The sequence below is a fragment of the Homalodisca vitripennis genome, chromosome 2 (assembly GCF_021130785.1).
Source record: "Homalodisca vitripennis isolate AUS2020 chromosome 2, UT_GWSS_2.1, whole genome shotgun sequence".
NCBI classification, from domain to species: Eukaryota; Metazoa; Arthropoda; class Insecta; order Hemiptera; family Cicadellidae; genus Homalodisca; species Homalodisca vitripennis.
Window position 1 is genome coordinate 162678093 of NC_060208.1, and position 18880 is coordinate 162696972.

Below are 18880 nucleotides of genomic sequence, written 5' to 3' on the forward strand. Positions count from 1 at the left end.
TCCAAGGCCAGGACCCACGCTTCTGCCCAGCCTTTGGCCTACTTCTACCGGGCGTCACTCTCGTTTGTGCGACTGCCATATGAAGAAATTTTCTCACAATTTTCCAGTTTTCATTCTTGTGTATTTGGTCAAGCACTTATACCTCTATAACAGCAAATCGTCGCTTAACGCTAAGTAAGGCCGTGTATTTAAGGTGAACATTTTCATCTCGAGATTGTCATGTTGGACTCGCTCGCCGACTCACCTCTATGAGCATATAACTAATTTAGCCTGCCCGGGTTTCCCAAAGAGCGCTTTCAGGAACCTGGAGCTTGGGGATTGAGGGTCTACCTTGTTCCAGGAAATGTCATCAGATGAGCTCACGAGAGACTCTTTAGTGTCCTTGGCCATTGAGCCTTAACTAATAACCTTTTCTAAGTACCTATCAACCTCAGATAGCAACAAGATTACATAACGCTTCAACACTAATTCTATGCATTATTAATCTCAAACACAAAGTTTGGACTTTTTCCAAAAGGGTAAAAGTTATCATTGGTGTTAGCACCTGAAATCAAAACTGTATTTTAGCCCAGACATGATTCTGGTTGAACGGTGAAGTTCAACCAGAAGTTGTTCCGTTTTAGTTCGTATGCAGTTGATATAATCAGCCTTTTACACTCTCAAACAGGTTTTTAAGTTTCATTATTTTTCCATTTTTACTGTGTGATACAGACTCAAATCAATTAATGGCGTCGAAAAATATTCATTCCGTTCTTGAATCTCGAATTCAGTTAGAATGTCCAGACAAGTGATCGGGATAAGCGGCTTCTCTACATTTGAAGAATCGGGTATTCTAAATTTTTATATTTGATTGCGATTTGATTACTGGATAACGTTATTTGAATATAAAGTGCACATTTATAACTATTTAGAAAAGTGTAAAACTAAGCAATTGCGGGTAAATTGTAATAAAGTTTCTTAGACTAAAAACGTGACAACATTGTTTTAAAACTAGGATTTGATTAATAATTTGCATTCTCAAACAAACAATTTCAAGTCAATGAACATGTAGAATGTCAGTCACCGTTAGAGAAAATAATTTCTAATACTGAAATAATTTCACTATTTATGTTGAGAGACTATACAGGTCGTCACAAACACCGCTCTAATGGCAATGTTATTACAGCTTCAATTCCTATTACTGCTTTCCTGCAGAAATAAGATAAGTAATTAAATGATAATAAAATCTCGTGGATTGATGTAGATCGACTTCAAAGCCTTCATAACTCTGTTATATTTTAATCGTGTAGATCACGTATTTCCCGACTTGTTACTATACAGTTGACAATAGAAGCCGTGTGTAGGATGCTAACTAACGTGATACATGCACCATTCATTGGATACTGCCACAAAAGGAAGTCATTGAGTGAGATAATATTCTTCTGAGAAGACGTCCCTTAATACATTACCCCTATAACTGGTTAAAAATTAACAGAAATCATGGAATTTGTACAATTTAATTACAATTACTCTAAATGAATTGATTAATTAAAAAATTTCCAATATATCACACTATTGCTAAATAATCTCTCTCCATAAAAGGCAGAGTCCTCACTTACTCATTACTAATTCTCCAACCCGAATCTCAGAAAGTTACAATTTGGAAAACGTATACCTCATGATGAACTAAATAGAAAACCTGAATTATTTTCATGAATATCAATTATCCCTAGGATTTAAAATGCAATCCCTAAAAAAATAGTTAGTTTTTAGGTTTCTCTATGTCCTAGAAGGATTAAATTGGACACTTACGCTCTCAACAGAAAAACAACAAGTTTTTCATGTATATCAGACACTCATAGGGGTTAAAATGGAATTGCAAGCTCTAGAAGAACTATATATGTTTTCAACTTCCCGATGGCCTAGAAAGGTGTAATTTGGCATACATGTATCTTGTGTTCTCGACAGACATATATTGTTCATGACTATGAAATATCCATGGGGTTGAAAAGTACCCTCTAAGAAAAATATTTAGTTTTTTTACCTTCCAGGTGTCCTACAACGATGAAATTCGACACATATATGCCTCATGCTCTCAACAGATATATACTACATTTTAATTAAGATCACCCACAATAGAAGTTGAAATCGGGTTGCAACCCCTTGAAGAACTACGTATATTTTTGTTTATGTTATAAACTTAGTGAGGGCTTAGAATTACGAAATTTGAAATGCACGTGACATTTTCCCATAGAAGATGGGAACTTCGGTTTCAAACTTTCCGATGGCTAGAGCGATGAAATTTGAAATGCGGGTGCCTCATTCTCTTAAAAGACATATAAATAATTTTCTTCAAGATCAACTACTCACAGGGACTTAGGGTTTTTCAACTTCCCGCTGTCCTAGAAAGGTTAAATTCACACTCATGTGTCTCTAGAGGCTACGAAATTTAAAATGCGCTACAATGATGACTGGAAGTAGATTACAAAGCAAGGAGTACATGTGTTTTTGTATCGAAGAAGATTTTCTAGCCAGACCTATGCATGTATATGTTTTCTAGGTCAGGAAAAATGTAAATGCTACTAAGTCACCGGGAATAACTTAGACCGGAAGAAGATTATATGGGATTATATGATTATACTTCTAAAACCAAATATGTATACATTTTTTTAACGTGGCAATTATGAAAATTCTACTATGGCGTGTAAATTATAAATTATTCGTACCAGAAATGTTTCTTCAAACACTAAACCTAAAATAAGAGCCAGTGGAAATTTTGTTTAGTTTTCTATCTTTTCTTAACAATAAACTCTAAAATAATATCTATCTTTAAAATGTATATTTCCGATTCAAAAATAACTTAGGGCTCCATCATATTACACCGTAAGTGCTTTCACTAAGATTTCTGCGGACTTTAGTAATTAATTGTTCCAGCCCAAACTCTATATGTACTCGTGGACTTTGTTTCTGCACCAAGCACATTTACGTATGTACCAAAGTTTTTATAGGCGGATGATATAGGCTAGTTCTTAACATTACCCGTAACAATACTGCATAAGCTTCAAAGATCTTTAGACATTGTTTTGTAATTAATTCTTGCGGTTTTAAACAATCTTATAGACCTGTGGGTTTCTTGCCGCTGTCGTTTCAGGTCCCGACCAATGACCGGTTCGCCTACTTGAATCCGTGTGTGTCTTTAAAAGGATACTGGACAAAAACCTGTCACTAGTAAGCTAAATTTGTCGAATACCGCTAAAAGAAAAATGAAAGCTAGCTGCAATAAATGTTATACCTTTTGGGTTATGTACAGTAACATTTCTTTAAATATTCTTTCTCAGTCACATTCTTTTTTAATGTTTGGTTGGTGAGCTACTGCTTACATGGATTTCAGTTTATAAATTGTGTTTTGAGCAAAACACAAAACTGTCATGAGAACAACCTAACGAAGGAAGAATGTAAAGATTTATATCCAGCAGCTAAATAAATGACAGTATAAGATTAAATCTCTGCAATTACCGTGTTATAAAAAAAATAGATACCAAGCTGCAATTGTTTACAGCACTAATAATATTCATTAACACACACATTCACACTAACATTAGTTTCGTAGAAACGAGTTTATTTAATTCAATTTGACTCATATTTTGTAAGCCATTTTTTATAAAATACTCAGCACATAGTAATTTGTTTCCAGAAAACGTCCTAAAATCACAAAAAATTATATACTGTCTTATACGAAGAGTTATTCTGAACTCTCCGAGTACTTGTGTTGCACACTGAATTTGAGATAATGTGTAACTAACAATTTGAATTAACAGTTTCCCTAGTTCATGTATGATTCAAACGATCCCACACCAAATGTAAACCCTAACCTCTCCCTCAGTCTTGTTCTTACTCGCATTTATGGATTCTCCAATTTAATGAAATCTATAGTTTTTCAAATCTAGAGTTCGCTCGAGTTTCGTAGTTTATTCAGACGTATATGCGATTGTAACATTATTGTCTGCTTTTCTACAACGCACCTTATTTCTTGTATTTACTGTTGGTCCTATCTTACTTAAAAAGATCTTCCTTTTAAAGTAATTGGTGCAGACAGCTGAACTATTAAGTACATTAGAAAATACCATATTGTTGTATGACTATATGTTTTAATAAACTGTAAAGGCCTAGTGTTATCTTAGTAACAACTTAAAATTGTGCTTTTTATATCAAGCCAATGTCTTTAGTTTTGGAAATATATGATCTGTTTTGAAATTCAAATTTTAAAATTCATTTAAATTATTTTGTAAAGTAATCCGTACTCTCATACAATACTTATTACGAATCTCACTTATTAAAAGAATACAAACTTTATATTCCATTATTGATCAGAAAGCTAGATATCCGACGGTTCGAGGTTGTTTGGAAAATGTATATTTATGGAAGAAAACGTTTCGGTAGGCAAGGTCCAACCCCCTTCCTATTCAAGTGTATAAGAAGCTGAACACCATAATTAAAAGCAAGATGTGGGGTTCCACCCACACTCAGACAGAACTCCCTAATGGTCATCGACCTTGAGACTTACCCAGTGCCGGAGTGTCATCCTTCAGCTCCACGAGGACCCGGCCTGTGAGGAACTGTCCAGGAAAGTAGAGGAGGTTGGTGTTGTCGAACAGAATTAGGAACTTAATGAGTTTCCTCGTCATCTCGGCTCACAAGGAATACGCCGCACACATAGCACCTGCCCGCTGGCACTACCGAGACCGACTGAGTCACTTCACCTCTCTTCTTCTCTCTCTGTCTCTCCTCAAGGCTCACGACTGGAGGTGGGGAGAAAGTGTTGCAGCCGAGCCGCTGTTGTCACACTCACAACCATTGTGTCCGATATCACGTTCGACTCCCCGAACAGAGGGAGGCTCCCCAGGGCTTGGCAATGTAGAATAAATAGCGAACACATTGAATATGGATACAAATTTCTCGGCGCGATCAAAAGAAAATTAAAATTTTATCTTACTGGCCTCGAACTAGGAAACGAGAAGAATATCAAAGATACAATTTTAGCTCATCTAAGCTTTTACTGAAAAACTCACAAGACCTTGAAAGGCAGTTGTTTGTTCATCCGTAGAATTAGTAAGATATCTATCTATAGTATACTATCTAGTAGTATAGTATACTATCTATAATCCTTTAAAACAAGTTAGCGCGTATCTTTGATGGTTCTTCAGTAATTTAACGCTAAAAGCTTTAAAAAATTACAATCTTCTAAACCTGACTGAGTTAGACAAGAAACATTACATAGGAAGTTTAGAGTAACAGGTACAGCTGCAGGTTTATCTTTTATTTTAGCACGAATAGAAATTAATAATTTTTTACGGTATATGGGGTTGATAAAGTCTAACTAATTTGATAAATTGGTTAAGAAAAATATATTTTAAATTTGATTCTGCGTAACTTTAAAATTATATTCTAGTAGGAAAATGTTGTACATTATACAAAAACAGTATTTTAGATTGTGTAAACAGTAGAATAAAGCGCATCAAGCAGCGTCATAGTTTCGACTAATTTGTAAGATATATGATGTTGAGTTTATATACTTATATAATTACAACTTATTCTTTATTGTTATAGGATGTTACAATTCTTTTTTTACTACGGTCTTAATTATTTTATGTTTTAACCATTAAAGGAGATAGGCCCCTTTTACCTACGTCTCTGAGTAGGAAGTGTGTTCCTCATATTTTATTCTGTAACACTCATAAAACTCTAGGTATGTTATTGAATTAAACATTCAAATTAAAATTAAACAAAGTTTATTGGAAACGATGTTTGTCTAAACTCAGAACATTTACACATTTTTTAAGGTCATAAATGGATAAAAAACAAATTAAACACATACAACCATACACATTTCTAGAAAAAGTATGTTCATTATCTCTAAGAAACATACGGTAGCCTCCTGTATAAATACAAAAACACTAAAAACTAAATTTTAACTAAAGAAATAAACTGCACTTTTTTATTTAAATGAATCCAACAATTTTGGTCTCAGTTCTCAAATACAATTCATAGATCAAGTGATTTTCATCAATTATATTTCTTTACATTTACAGTTTTCTTAGACGCTATTGGTGTTCTTATATAAAAGGTAAATCTTATTAGCCAGTACAATACGAGAAACACAGAGGCCAATAGAACGGCAAGAACAACGATGACGTCAAGCAGCAAGTACTGATAGAGCGGCATACTGACAGAGGCTGGCTGCAAGTGTGGTGCCCCCTGGTGTCTGATGACGTACTCTGTCCAGTACACTGCAGTCTGCAGCGGTGTCATCGGCCGGTCTCGGAACTGGCGCGATAACTCTCTCATGTTATCTTTGTACCTGTGATAATGATTATGTTTACTATTAAGTCCATAGTTATCCCGATAATACGTACATGTTAACAGTCGGCTTTACTGGCAATCATTATGATTTTTCTCATTAAGACAATGTGAAACTCAATTTATTTTACCCTTACTTTTATTGTTTAACTATGGGAGAGGACAATTAAAAAACAATAATTTTAAAAGATATGATAAAACATATCAAAAAGCTTTTAATTGTTTAGATCTCTTTTTGTTTATTTAGAAAAAATTTCAAGGTTTTATGAACTTTATAGGTTAAACGTTAAAAATATATACACTGTACATGATATAAAACGAGTTTGAATGCGTATTAATTAAGGGATCATAAAATGAGATATATCTCATAATTATATAGTATAAAGGATGTAAAAGAGTTTAGCATTGTTTGATGTGAGGCATAGCTCAATGTCATTATGTTACACACGAGTATACTGATACAAATTAGGGCTGTACCTTAAATAAACTGAGGCATCTCCCATAATTCTAAAGCTAAAAACAAGAGTGAAAGAGTTTAGTATTGTTTGTTGTGAAGTAAAACTCAAGGTCGTTAAATTACATAAGGTGTGTATTGATACAACTTTGGATTGTGCCCCATATAAACAGTATGAGCTGTCATATAAACCTCAACAAGTTTAGGCCTTATTTTGGTCGTAGAAACGAGGTATCTTTTTTAAAAAAATAAAATCAACATCCTAGTGCTCTTTAGTTTTTCCTTGTAAAGTAGGCACCTTTCAAATGTTTAAACGATTAAGTTAAAAGCTTCTGAATAAGCGATAACAATATAAAAACGAACTAAATAAGACATGGATTCGTATTATACATATCTTTAAAATGACATATCTCTCACAGTTCTTTAACAAAAATTAAGAATAACAGGTCATAAAAGTTAGGCTTAATATTATTCTTATGGAGCTAAGATCACGAAGCCCTCAATACAGCCAACAAGAGAATTCAAATTATAGAACGATGTATATTTAATTGGATTTATTTCAAACAAAATTACGGTTTTAATGTATCCTCTAAAAGAATAAGTAAATGTATTTGACTTTCATTTTAGGCTTTTAACAAAAACATACTTATTGAGTAAGCAAGAAGAATAGAACGAAATTACTTGGTACATACATAAATTTAGCCTATAATTGCATATCAGTAAAAATATCGTTAAGTAAAAAAAAAAATTAAATTAGGAATTTTGAAATTACCATAAGTTATTAATTGCCCTTAATAATGGAAATATAGAAAAAATTATATGACTATATATTAAGGTTATTGTGATACAATTATTGAACGTTAAAATTAACATGATTACACACACACACACACACACACACACACACACACACACACACACACACACACACACACACACACACACACACACACTGTATATAACAATATGTATGTATAAATTATACATACCATGCCTACAGCAGGAAGTAAATATAAGAGTATGATTACATATATAAATACATACTTTGGATTGTGCACTATCTCATTCACTGCTACTCTAATCTTCTCCTCGGACAAATCGTCGTAGTCCAGCTGTATTCCAGCACCTCTTCTGACGATATTTTCGATATTGACATACTGATCAGCAAATAAGGGAATTCCAATCATTGGTTTACCAACATAAACAGTTTCCGTTAAACTCCCCAAGCCTCCATGGCTAATAACAGCTATGACATTTTTGTGCTCTAAAACATTCCAAATTAATTCTACGTTAGCTGTTACATTTATGTTTGATTATAGAGTTTATATCATTAACTATGCTCAAGATAACTTCAAATTATTTATATTAGATATGTAGCCTCGAAAAATGTTTGATATATAATATACAATAATACACCTTTTGACACTTTTGATTGATTTTATTGTGTACAATGTACATCTTCGACATGGCAATATGCCGTCCCTTAGAAGAAGAATAAACCTCTCTACTCAAATTGAGTGTCCGAGGTAGAGCAGAGAAAATTTATAATTTTTTCATGGGCAGCATTAATGGGATAGTGCCACTAATTTCGTTGGCTCTATCGCTGGATTGCGGAAGAGGTGGTTCTAACCCTCTTCACTTACATATCCCAAAAACGTAGGATGTGAAACATGATTCTTTCCAGAAGCTGCAAAAAAGGCTTTATAGATTTAAGGGTTACTAACATTCCTGTCTTGGTGAACAACTAAAAACTCTTGTGTTAGTGTCGTAAAGATATTCAAGAAGGAGGTGTACTTTTAAAAGAAATTCATTATTTATATCCACATCAGCACATGTTCCTCTATGTAACATAGGCCTATACACGGTACAGTGAGCGCAACCTACTGCTATTAAGAAAGTTTTTGAATTTAGGAATTTCTTCTGCACTTTCGGAACAAGTCTCGGATTGTAGATTGTTTTTTTTTTAACATAAACCCTCTTATTATTAAAATTATTAAATTTATGTAAATAATCTTATAATTATAAACACGTTCATCATTAATATGCTTGATAGAAAAATTTTATTTAACAACTTACCCATCATATCTCGCTGTGGCAGCCATTCCCGTATAATAACATTAGGCGGCGCCTCTGACAGAGGCTCTTCGTATTTTAAAATAACGGTTTCAGAAATATTTGAAAACACGTTCATGAACATTTGCGTTATTGCTTTCGGTAAAGCAGACATGCGGACCATTGATCCAAAGCTCATTATTATTACACCATTCATGGAGTTGTCTAAAATTTGTTGCATGTCCTAAAAATATACACGTTATATAGTTTGAGTATTGGTAAACCATGTAATATTGATATAATATAATATACAAAAATTATTTGATTTCAGAAGTAAATAGGAGCGTTCAAGTTTGATGAACTTTTAACTTAATAGAATGTCCTTTTCTTTTATAAATGTTTATATCGTATTCAAGCTAAATGTGGGGCTAGAAAGTAATTTTACCCTTTTTGTGAATTTGTTATTACAGAGTAATTGTTACAATAAAAAACGAATCTATTAATTATATAGTATGCAATAATGTAAATAATCACGTGTTTTTATTAACCAACATAAGAATGACAGAATGTATTTTACTGTGTAAAAAGGCTATCTAATAGTCTACATTGGAAAACCTTTGTTTGTTAAAAAGTTAATGTAAATATGCAATTTCACTAAAAGCTATTACTAGCAAATTACATATTTTATCAATTGAACTGAATAAAAAGTCATCGTATTACCTTTGTGAGAGGTTTACTTTCTTTTATATGAATCCCTCCAATTTCAACGACACCGGGAGGAAAAGGTCGACTCTGAGCGAGGGTATGATAACTGTTGACAAAAATCAGAGAAGTGTTCTCTAAAACTTCACGTAGAGGTGGCAAAGTTTCCCCGAAAAAATTCTCTACAAGAGTTTGAGTATGTTTATCGTATACACAGAGGTGCCAGAATTTTGCATACACGAGAATAGCAATATTATATACTTTTTGCCACAAAGTCATTTGTGGACTAAAGTGTACGAGATAGTTAGGAATATAAGAGGGGTTGTCAGGTAACCCAACCCTCTCTGCACCCCAAGGAACGGCCATGCTGGTAGTGTAAGAAATCAGTGGAATCTTTAGTTTATGAGCTACGTAAGTAAAACAATCACTTGCAAACAATTCGGTAATCAAAAGATCGTATTGCTCTTTTGACTTCCACAGATGCTGAACTTTGGATTCTCCAAGAATTTTGCAGCAATCTTCGTGTATTTCTTTCATAAAATGTACTGTTTCCCACGGAGTTGGCATGACCTGTCTGATTTGGTCAATAGAGATTGCACTTATGCCGGGTGGTACAGTAGCAGAGCAGTCTACATCATTATAGTTCGGCAGAGGTTTCTTCTGTGGAAACGAAGAGAACACAGTGACCTGGTGCCCTCTGGCTGCTAACTCTTGGAACAGCGGCTCTATCACAATCCAATGACTTTTTGATGGAAACGGTACAAGTGCCAGAATTCGTGCACCATCACACACAGTAAAAAATGGCAGTAGTATTACTCCAATGTACATCTGAAATAGTCAAATAAAAGTGATCAGCTTTTAAACATAATGTATATTTTATACGAACCACTTAGTAAGATGACTTCAAACCGATAATTAAGTGAGTTTACAACGTGTCAACCTACCAGTGATAATACACTTGCTTCTATAATCTCCATTGTCTTGTCAGCCGACAGTAAAGAGTGAGTATTGGGACACCTATTTTCGCTGTTTTGTAAACATGCTACACTACAGTAAAAACCACTTTTCTGGTATCCACACGCAGCTCCACATCTCTTATTACAATAACATTTGCAACAGATTATACATGTCAGGTAATTAGTTCCTTCTTATTGGGCTGTACATGTTATTGAAATTCCATCCTTAACTTTCAATAACAACGTTATTTCCTAACCATATATGTATTTGCAGGTACACTCTGTTTAAGTGTTCATATATTTCATTAGATTTAGGAGATACTGGTAACAAAAGAACACTTGTATTTTTGGCAGTTGCTTTTTGGATAGAATTAAATATGAACCTAAACCAAGCTACACGTAAATCCAATATATATATATATATATATATTGATATATTTTAAAATACTTCTGCTAAATCTTCAAGTAAATCATTTCATTTCTTAACATTTCTGGCAAACTTAATTTTTTTAAATTTAAAAACACAGAATAAGGATCACAACTCTTGAAAGCATGTAAAAATAACATGTTCTTTGTATTTTTTTAGCGACTTTTCTAAACCTTTCCATGATACTATATTTCATTGAACATTATCTTCAGACGGTTTTAGAAAATATATTTCACAATCTAAATCCACCAATATCGTTAATAACATCAAGACAACGATATCTTATGAAACTGTAACAACATTTTAAAATCCCTAATTAATAGCTGTATCAACATAATTGTTCAAGTAGCGGTGAAAATTAATATTTGTCAGCACCGCTTTCTGCTTGGCGTGTAAAAATATTGTTATTACCTAATTTAACCTAATTTTTGTTACTAGTCACAACAACACATTTCTCTTGAGTGATTTTCAAAAGCATATTTTCATCTTATTCAATATCTGCACATTATTTTTCAATATGCGACTGTTCCTTCCGCCAGATATAATACGGTTTTTATACCTATCAAATACCACATAAGTGTTAGTATTACAGTTATTATTTAACATCTACACAATGCTCCCATATCTTTGCCAACGTTTAATTTATTTGCCATTTACAACGATATAGTAAGACGCCTCCATCAATGACATCATAACCATTTTGAAACAATTTTAAATTAGTAGAAATTTTCAGAAATAATTGGTAAAATATTATTTTGTTGTCTTTTACAGATCGCCATCTTTGAATAGAGCAAAGAAATAAGGTGCCAGTTCATTAGTTATATAATTTTTCAGGTCTTCATAGGTTTTGTTTTTTTAAAAACGATTGCATGAATATTGTCATAAATTGTAATTGTGTTATTTTTTCGCTATTAGAGGATTTATTTAATTTTTCCTTAATAATTTGAATTTGTGTAGAATTCGTCCCTGGTATTTACGTAATTGCATTCAAACCTTCTTCACAAGAATCGTAACAATTTAACTCTTTATCTCCAGTAATTTTGCTAGATATATACATAATAGGATCAGTATTAAGAAAAATTTGTGCTTTGTGAAAAAGTCCACCAATATATTTTACATCGGTACATCGGTACTATCCTTTACTATTCTAGCATCTGTAAAATCAGTGTGTCGATGGATGGAAAGATTTATAATATAATTTTCTATGGCTTTAATAATATCTGGCTATAAATATCTCTCCTGATCCATTGATATACTACACTTTCGGTGGCATCACGTTTAATAGGACCTCCCTCAACACTCATTCCTTTCATTAAGGATTGCTCAATAGTCTGATCACTTGCAATGCTAGAACAATGTTTTTCCGAACGCCTTGATGTGAAGTATACTTCCGTAAACTTTATAAACTCCGTAGGATCCATTTTATACTGCCATTCTTTCATATATTGCAGATAAAGGACGCTTATTGTCCGCAAATGAAACAGTTTTTTCCCAATCGAAGTTAGGTAAATTCAAGCTACTTTGGAGCTTTTTTCTGGGGAGAAAATGAATAAACTTGACGTACCTCTTTCTATGCATTTCAATATATTTCTTATAGATATATTTTAACCGCTTATTGTCCGCAAATGAAACAGTTTTTTCCCAATCGAAATTAGGTAAATTCAAGCTACTTTAGAGCTTTTTTCTGGGGAGAGAGAAAATGAATAAACTTGACGTACCTCTTTCTATGCATTTCAATATATTTCTTATAGATATATTTTAATCGAAAACTTGTAAGATTTATAAGTAAGTTTTTCTTATTTATTTTATAAATAAATACAGTTTGTAAGAAGGTACCAATCCATCCTGTAGTTTGCTTGAATCAGTTCTGAAGGAGGTTAATTCTCCACTAATTTTTATTATTTCGCCAAAACCTGAATTTGTTTCGCAAGATAAAACCAGATGTTTACATACAACGCAGCTACGCTTATCGGTCGTGCTGCTGGTAGTAAGTTTATTTATAGTTAAAAATTAATAAAACAATAAGTTATTCATTGTATTTTATTCATAATTTTATAGTTTTTAATTTAATAGGTCATTATTGGTTTATTGTAATCGATGTAGGCCTATGTATTATTTAATTAATAATCCAAAAATGAACTGCAGTTTCGAATCAAATAAAAAATACAATAAAAAAACTGAGCAATACAAAATGTTTTGTAACAGTTTAATAGGAATCGTCTTGAATACAATTTTTGTTAAAAATATACAAGAATTCTACATTAAAACACATAATTTTCATTGTTATACGAGTATATAAACAACATATACAGAGCACATATCATTTTATTACTAAAGAGAATTTCTATAAACATTAGATGAAAAAGTCCGTTGTACTTTTTACCTACCGTTCCGCACTCGCCTTCACGTTTTACTACATTTTTAAGGGCCATACGATCCTTCATGTACATTAGAATCTAATAGATGTTTCTCTATATCTATGTAGGTTAAATTTCTCATATGAATTTAAAAAATACTGTTTAAATAAAAACTATATTTATTTAAAAATTATTTCTTATAGTAATTTGTTTAAACAATGAAAATATAGAAAGTACAAACAATTTTTTTGTAAACACTGCAATTTATAGTTTAAAAAGGAAAATACCACATCGACTATTAAAATTCATTCACTGCAATAGTAATAGTTTCACAAAATCCGAAATAACGTATAATTGCAAACACTTGTATTATTTACGTTTTAAAATTACATGTTAAAAATTAAAACGTATATAGTTAGTTAATAATATTGCCATTTTATGCGTTAAATCAGTATTTGTACTCTCGAACATACTCGTATTTAGCATTATGTATATCTTGGATGTGTTACATTACATCCGAACACAATTTCAAATTTGGGGCTCTGAAAATAACAGGATACTATAAATCTTCCGTATTGTATTGAGGTTGGCAAGGAATCAATCACGTAGGGGGTTGTTCCGTTCAAACAAAGTACTCACACTCCCAAGCCTATACATCCTTGAGAGCTAAACCTTCATTACGAAAAATATGCACTTTGATTCATTTAAACATTGTACATTTAGAGAATTTGCCTTTTTACCTACTCCAAAGCACTAATCATAATTTTTGAGACAGTTGTACTATTCTGCAATTACATTATTTACCCGTCTCCCTTAGAAATTAAAAGCAGAAACTGTAGTCAGTAACTTTAGAATAAGATTTAAATGTTATCGATTGAAAATTAATTCTACTCTGAGAGGAATTATTTGATGTCCAAATATAACTTACTTAGGTTTAATCCCTCCCTCATAATTTCAACCTTTGACATTATATTTATACTGACCATTGTCATGCAATGTATTAGTATTAATTGACAAATACTTTGACTTTGACTTAGTTTCATTTGCATTCTGATGACAATTAATTTATAAAGAAGTTTGAGTTATTCTTTTATTAAGAATTTATTTGAAAACAGAGAATGTTTCCATTCGTTCAGAGAGTTCTTTTAAGTTTAAGAGGAATAACAATAAACTTTCTTTAATAACTTTTTGATTTATATTTTGAATATAAACATGACGATTAACTTTAGAAACTATTTTTATTGAAATACAACTTGATTTTTCAAATGTAGACGTATTATTGTTATGGTTTTTATGGTGGGTGCGTGTTTAAATGCGTGTGAAAATTAATTTATATAATTTGTATTTTACTATCAAAATTAATATCTGAAAATATTCTGTAATACATTTGCAATTTGGTTTAATAAAATACCAAAATTTTAAATTATATTTCAGGAAATACATAACCCATTTATGCATAATATTATCCACCCTGCACGGTATATTCCAATAATTGTTTTGCAGAAAGTTTGTTAAAATTACAGATCCACTCAAAGTTAAAATACACAATGATTTTGTGGTAAAATTTATGCTCGCGGGAAACAATAAATTTAAAAGTTTGTAGTCAAGCAATAATGGTTGAATGTTTGATATAAATTCCTGTTTTTGATAGAACAATTCCAACGATACCTTTGTGCAATTCATTCAACACTTAAGTGCTATCTGACAATGATAATATGTTAGCCACGTGTACGTTCACGGCTAAAATTGTGTGAAACCAGTCATATCAAACTACATAAGAGAAAATATCACATTACCATCTTGTGAGTTTTTTTTAAACAAAAATAAGCTCAAACGAAACCATGTATCTACCATGCTACCCACAAAATAACTACTGAATGATGAATATTCAATAGAGCAGGAGACAATAAAGGCTACGCATTGTCAAGAGTACAGAACGACACTACTTTATCATGCTATAATTATACCTATGTAACTCATAACAAACCATGTATCTACCATGCTACCCACAAAATAACTACTGAATGATGAATATTCAATAGAGCAGGAGACAATAAAGGCTACGCATTGTCAAGAGTACAGAACGACACTACTTTATCATGCTATAATTATACCTATGTAACTCATAACAAACCATGTATCTACCATGCTACCCACAAAATAACTACTGAATGATGAATATTCAATAGAGCAGGAGACAATAAAGGCTACGCATTGTCAAGAGTACAGAACGACACTACTTTATCATGCTATAATTATACCTATGTAACTCATAACAAACCATGTATCTACCATGCTACCCACAAAATAACTACTGAATGATGAATATTCAATAGAGCAGGAGACAATAAAGGTTACGCATTGTCAAGAGTACAGAACGACACTACTTTATCATGCTATAATTATACCTATATAACTCATAACAAACCATGTATCTACCATGCTACCCACAAAATAACTACTGAATGATGAATATTCAATAGAGCAGGAGACAATAAAGGCTACGCATTGTCAAGAGTACAGAACGACACTACTTTATCATGCTATAATTATACCTATGTAACTCATAACAAACCATGTATCTACCATGCTACCCACAAAATAACTACTGAATGATGAATATTCAATAGAGCAGGAGACAATAAAGGCTACGCATTGTCAAGAGTACAGAACGACACTACTTTATCATGCTATAATTATACCTATGTAACTCATAAAAAACCATGTATCTACCACGCTACCCACAAAATAACTACTGAATGATGAATATTCAATAGAGCAGGAGACAATAAAGGCTACGCATTGTCAAGAGTACAGAACGACACTACTTTATCATGTTATAATTATACCTATGTAACTCATAACAAACATGATACTGTGTAATAAGTATTTATAACTACTGTAGTAATAATCTAGTACCTATTTAAGTATGATCTTCTTTTACATATAATAATAAACATTGCGATATTATATCTTTTAATTAAAATAATGCATTCAAAATAAGACTTACCGCAAGTAGATAAAAATAGGTCAAGTAATAACCACTCTCCTCGTTACTTATTCTAACCAGACTGAAGGATCTTTGAGAGTGAAATATGACAAGCTATTCAGTTTGACATCACGGGTCTGTTGATAACTTAAGATAAGCGCATTTAAAACAAATGAACGCTGTGTAAAGCAGATACACTATCGTATACAAATACGATTTTATTACCATAGAATGTTACTATGTTCACCCCAAAGTAATAATTGTAACTCTGGGTGCTTTTATTCATGGGCATTCGCCTTCAATCACAATTTTATTCCCAGTTGTGATTTTTTTGAAAATAATCCAGTAATAACACTTTTAAAAATACTAGATAACGTAGAAACTCTTCCAGGGAGGGTTCTAAAATAGCTTTTTCTTTTTTTTACGATATTTGTAAACTGTGTAGTAAAATTATAAGAGTTTGTTACGGCAGAGCCCTCAAATGTATATAAATATAAATGAAAAATTTGTATTTAAAATGTAGTAACATTTGCACCCAACAAGGTCCTTAAAAGAATCTTTTGTCTAATTAATAAAGGATGCAATAAGGATAAAATATGTAAAAGGAAGTCAACCAACATACAGAGCCATTACGTTTAACTGTTTCTGAAACATGAAACTTCCTTATCTTATTTAAGTAATTTAAATGCTAATAAAGCACGTTTTCATTTTTAAAAAGCTTAATAAAACATCTAACATCCTGTAAGATTCTATAATAAAGGCCAAATTTCAAAACTACTGGCAACTAAACTGAAAATAACGATTATTGTATGGACACATACCTAAAAGTAACTAGACATGTTGACATGTAGATTTTATCATATTAAAAACTTTACGAGTGAATTGTATACACATAAAGAGTGTATAAATTTGTAATGTTATGGGATTAATAGTTGCTTAAGCACTTTTTATGACAGTAATTGTATAGTCCGATATCAGTAAATTAGAATATTAATTATAAATTAAATAATAATACAACTTTTTCACCACCAATACGTTCATATTCACTTAAAAATATATCACGTATTTATAAACCAAACTACGCATTTGTTTTTAAATCCACAACATCTATAATCACCGTCAAAATGAAAGGAATCATGTCAAAAAACGTGATATGCTAAACGAGAGTACTGAATAGGAGTGTATTTATATGTTCAAGTTGATATGATAAATCTTGAAGTTGATGGGTTTTCAGGAATTGCTTGATTTTCAAGCTAACACGTTTTATCCCCTTAAATACATATATTTTTTATTTTGTTATGATTTTAATTCTTGGTTTAGGTTCTGTTTATTTAATCAGTGTGTTTCTGATGAATGGTTCTGGGAATCCGAATATTACTACATGAACACTGGTTTATCTGTTTTTATAGGCTATATTAGCATTTGTGTTCAATATGAAATATGTAATTCAAAACAGTATATATATATATATATATATATATATATATATATATATATATATATAGTGTATATATAATATGTTTTTTTTTGTTATGTTTTTATTGTATGTTTGGGTTCTCTTTATTTGTTTATTTATTATTTAATCAGTATGTTTCTGATGAAGAGTTCTGGGAACCCGAAAATTAAAACACGAACACTGGTTGTACTGTTTTTTATACGTTAGTATTTGTGACGAAGAAAACTTGGCGAGCAGTAAAATTACACGTAATCGGCAAGTGCCTCGGTGAGGCGATGCTACGGCAGGCAGTGGCGGTGCAAGCGGCTGTGGCTGTGGTTGCGATCAGGAATGACCGATTGATAGGAGCTGATGTCGAGTGAGAGGTGTGGGAGATGGGAGTCTTGTTGGAGAGTTTGTCCAGTATATAGGTATGTGTACGCCGTGGAGTAATTTTTTGGAAGTCGAGTTAAGTATTGAAATTTTGCAGAAGAGAGATATAGTTCTGTGTTACGGTATTTGCAGATTATTAAAAAGTATGTTATAACGATAAACAGCAAGAGGAATATACTGAAATAGAGGGTGAAAATTCAGTCCTTTTTAAACCATCTACTATTATTACACCAGCGCGATAGTTTGATTCAGGTCATGTATATGTACTTGAGTATAATTGGTACTAAAAACTCAAGAAGTATAATGATCTTGTCAGACATTGATCATGCATGAGCATGGACGGAAGTAATATATCCGAGGATGTAACATCAAGCCGCGTTTACACCGGAATTGGCAACTAAAAATTGCCAACTCCGATTGCCGACGCTAGTTGCCGATGGAAGTTTGCAATTTGTATCTGCAACCATGAACACAGTTTGCTTAATTTTTACTGCAACTTGCAACCAAAAAATTAGACAGTATATAGAATGTCGAGTGCGGAAGAGGTTGTACTTGCTGCGGCAGCGTGTGTTGTTCTAGGTAAATTGAAAAGACGAGAAGATTATGGGTTCGACCTTCATTGCAGGTAAGAGCAAGCGATCTATTGAATGCCTTAAATAGAGATGATACAAATCCTTTGACGGGAGAATTGAGATGCAATGGCAGTATAACGAACTTTTTAAGAATGTCGAGCAACGATTTTGAATGTTTAATTGTTGGTATTGGACACATAATTAGCA

The 18880-nt window shown here is 32.2% G+C and overlaps 2 protein-coding genes across 2 annotated transcripts in view; both read right to left on the bottom strand.

Moving 5' to 3' along the window:
- LOC124354957 (arrestin domain-containing protein 4) overlaps nucleotides 1–4736 on the bottom strand; it is a 42580-nt gene extending 37844 nt beyond the window's left edge. The window contains exon 1 of the mRNA XM_046805785.1: nucleotides 4544–4736. Within this exon, the coding sequence (XP_046661741.1) occupies nucleotides 4544–4664 (121 nt within the window). The 5' untranslated portion in view covers nucleotides 4665–4736. The remainder of the gene's footprint in view (nucleotides 1–4543) is intronic.
- Nucleotides 4737–6033: 1297 nt separating this feature from the next.
- On the bottom strand, nucleotides 6034–17739 carry LOC124354958 (UDP-glycosyltransferase UGT5-like). The gene is made up of 5 exons (XM_046805787.1): nucleotides 16295–17739; nucleotides 9563–10372; nucleotides 8867–9086; nucleotides 7835–8054; nucleotides 6034–6337 (listed from the first exon to the last, which is right to left on the bottom strand). Exons 2-5 carry the CDS (start codon nucleotides 10370–10372, stop codon nucleotides 6043–6045), a joined length of 1545 nt encoding a protein of 514 aa, XP_046661743.1. The 5' UTR covers nucleotides 16295–17739; the 3' UTR covers nucleotides 6034–6042.
- Between the last annotated feature and the right edge of the window lie 1141 nt (nucleotides 17740–18880).

What these genes read in the sequence shown, in the direction of transcription:
- LOC124354958 (XM_046805787.1), bottom strand. Translation starts at nt 10,372, where the DNA reads ATGTACATTGGAGTAATACTACTGCCATTTTTTACTGTGTGTGATGGT. An exon ending in AAAGTAAACCTCTCACAAAG is followed by an intron (nt 9,087 to 9,562) that starts GTAATACGATGA and finishes GTATATTTTTAG; the next exon opens with GACATGCAACAAATTTTAGA. An exon ending in GAGATAGTGCACAATCCAAA is followed by an intron (nt 6,338 to 7,834) that starts GTATGTATTTAT and finishes TCATTATCACAG; the next exon opens with GTACAAAGATAACATGAGAG.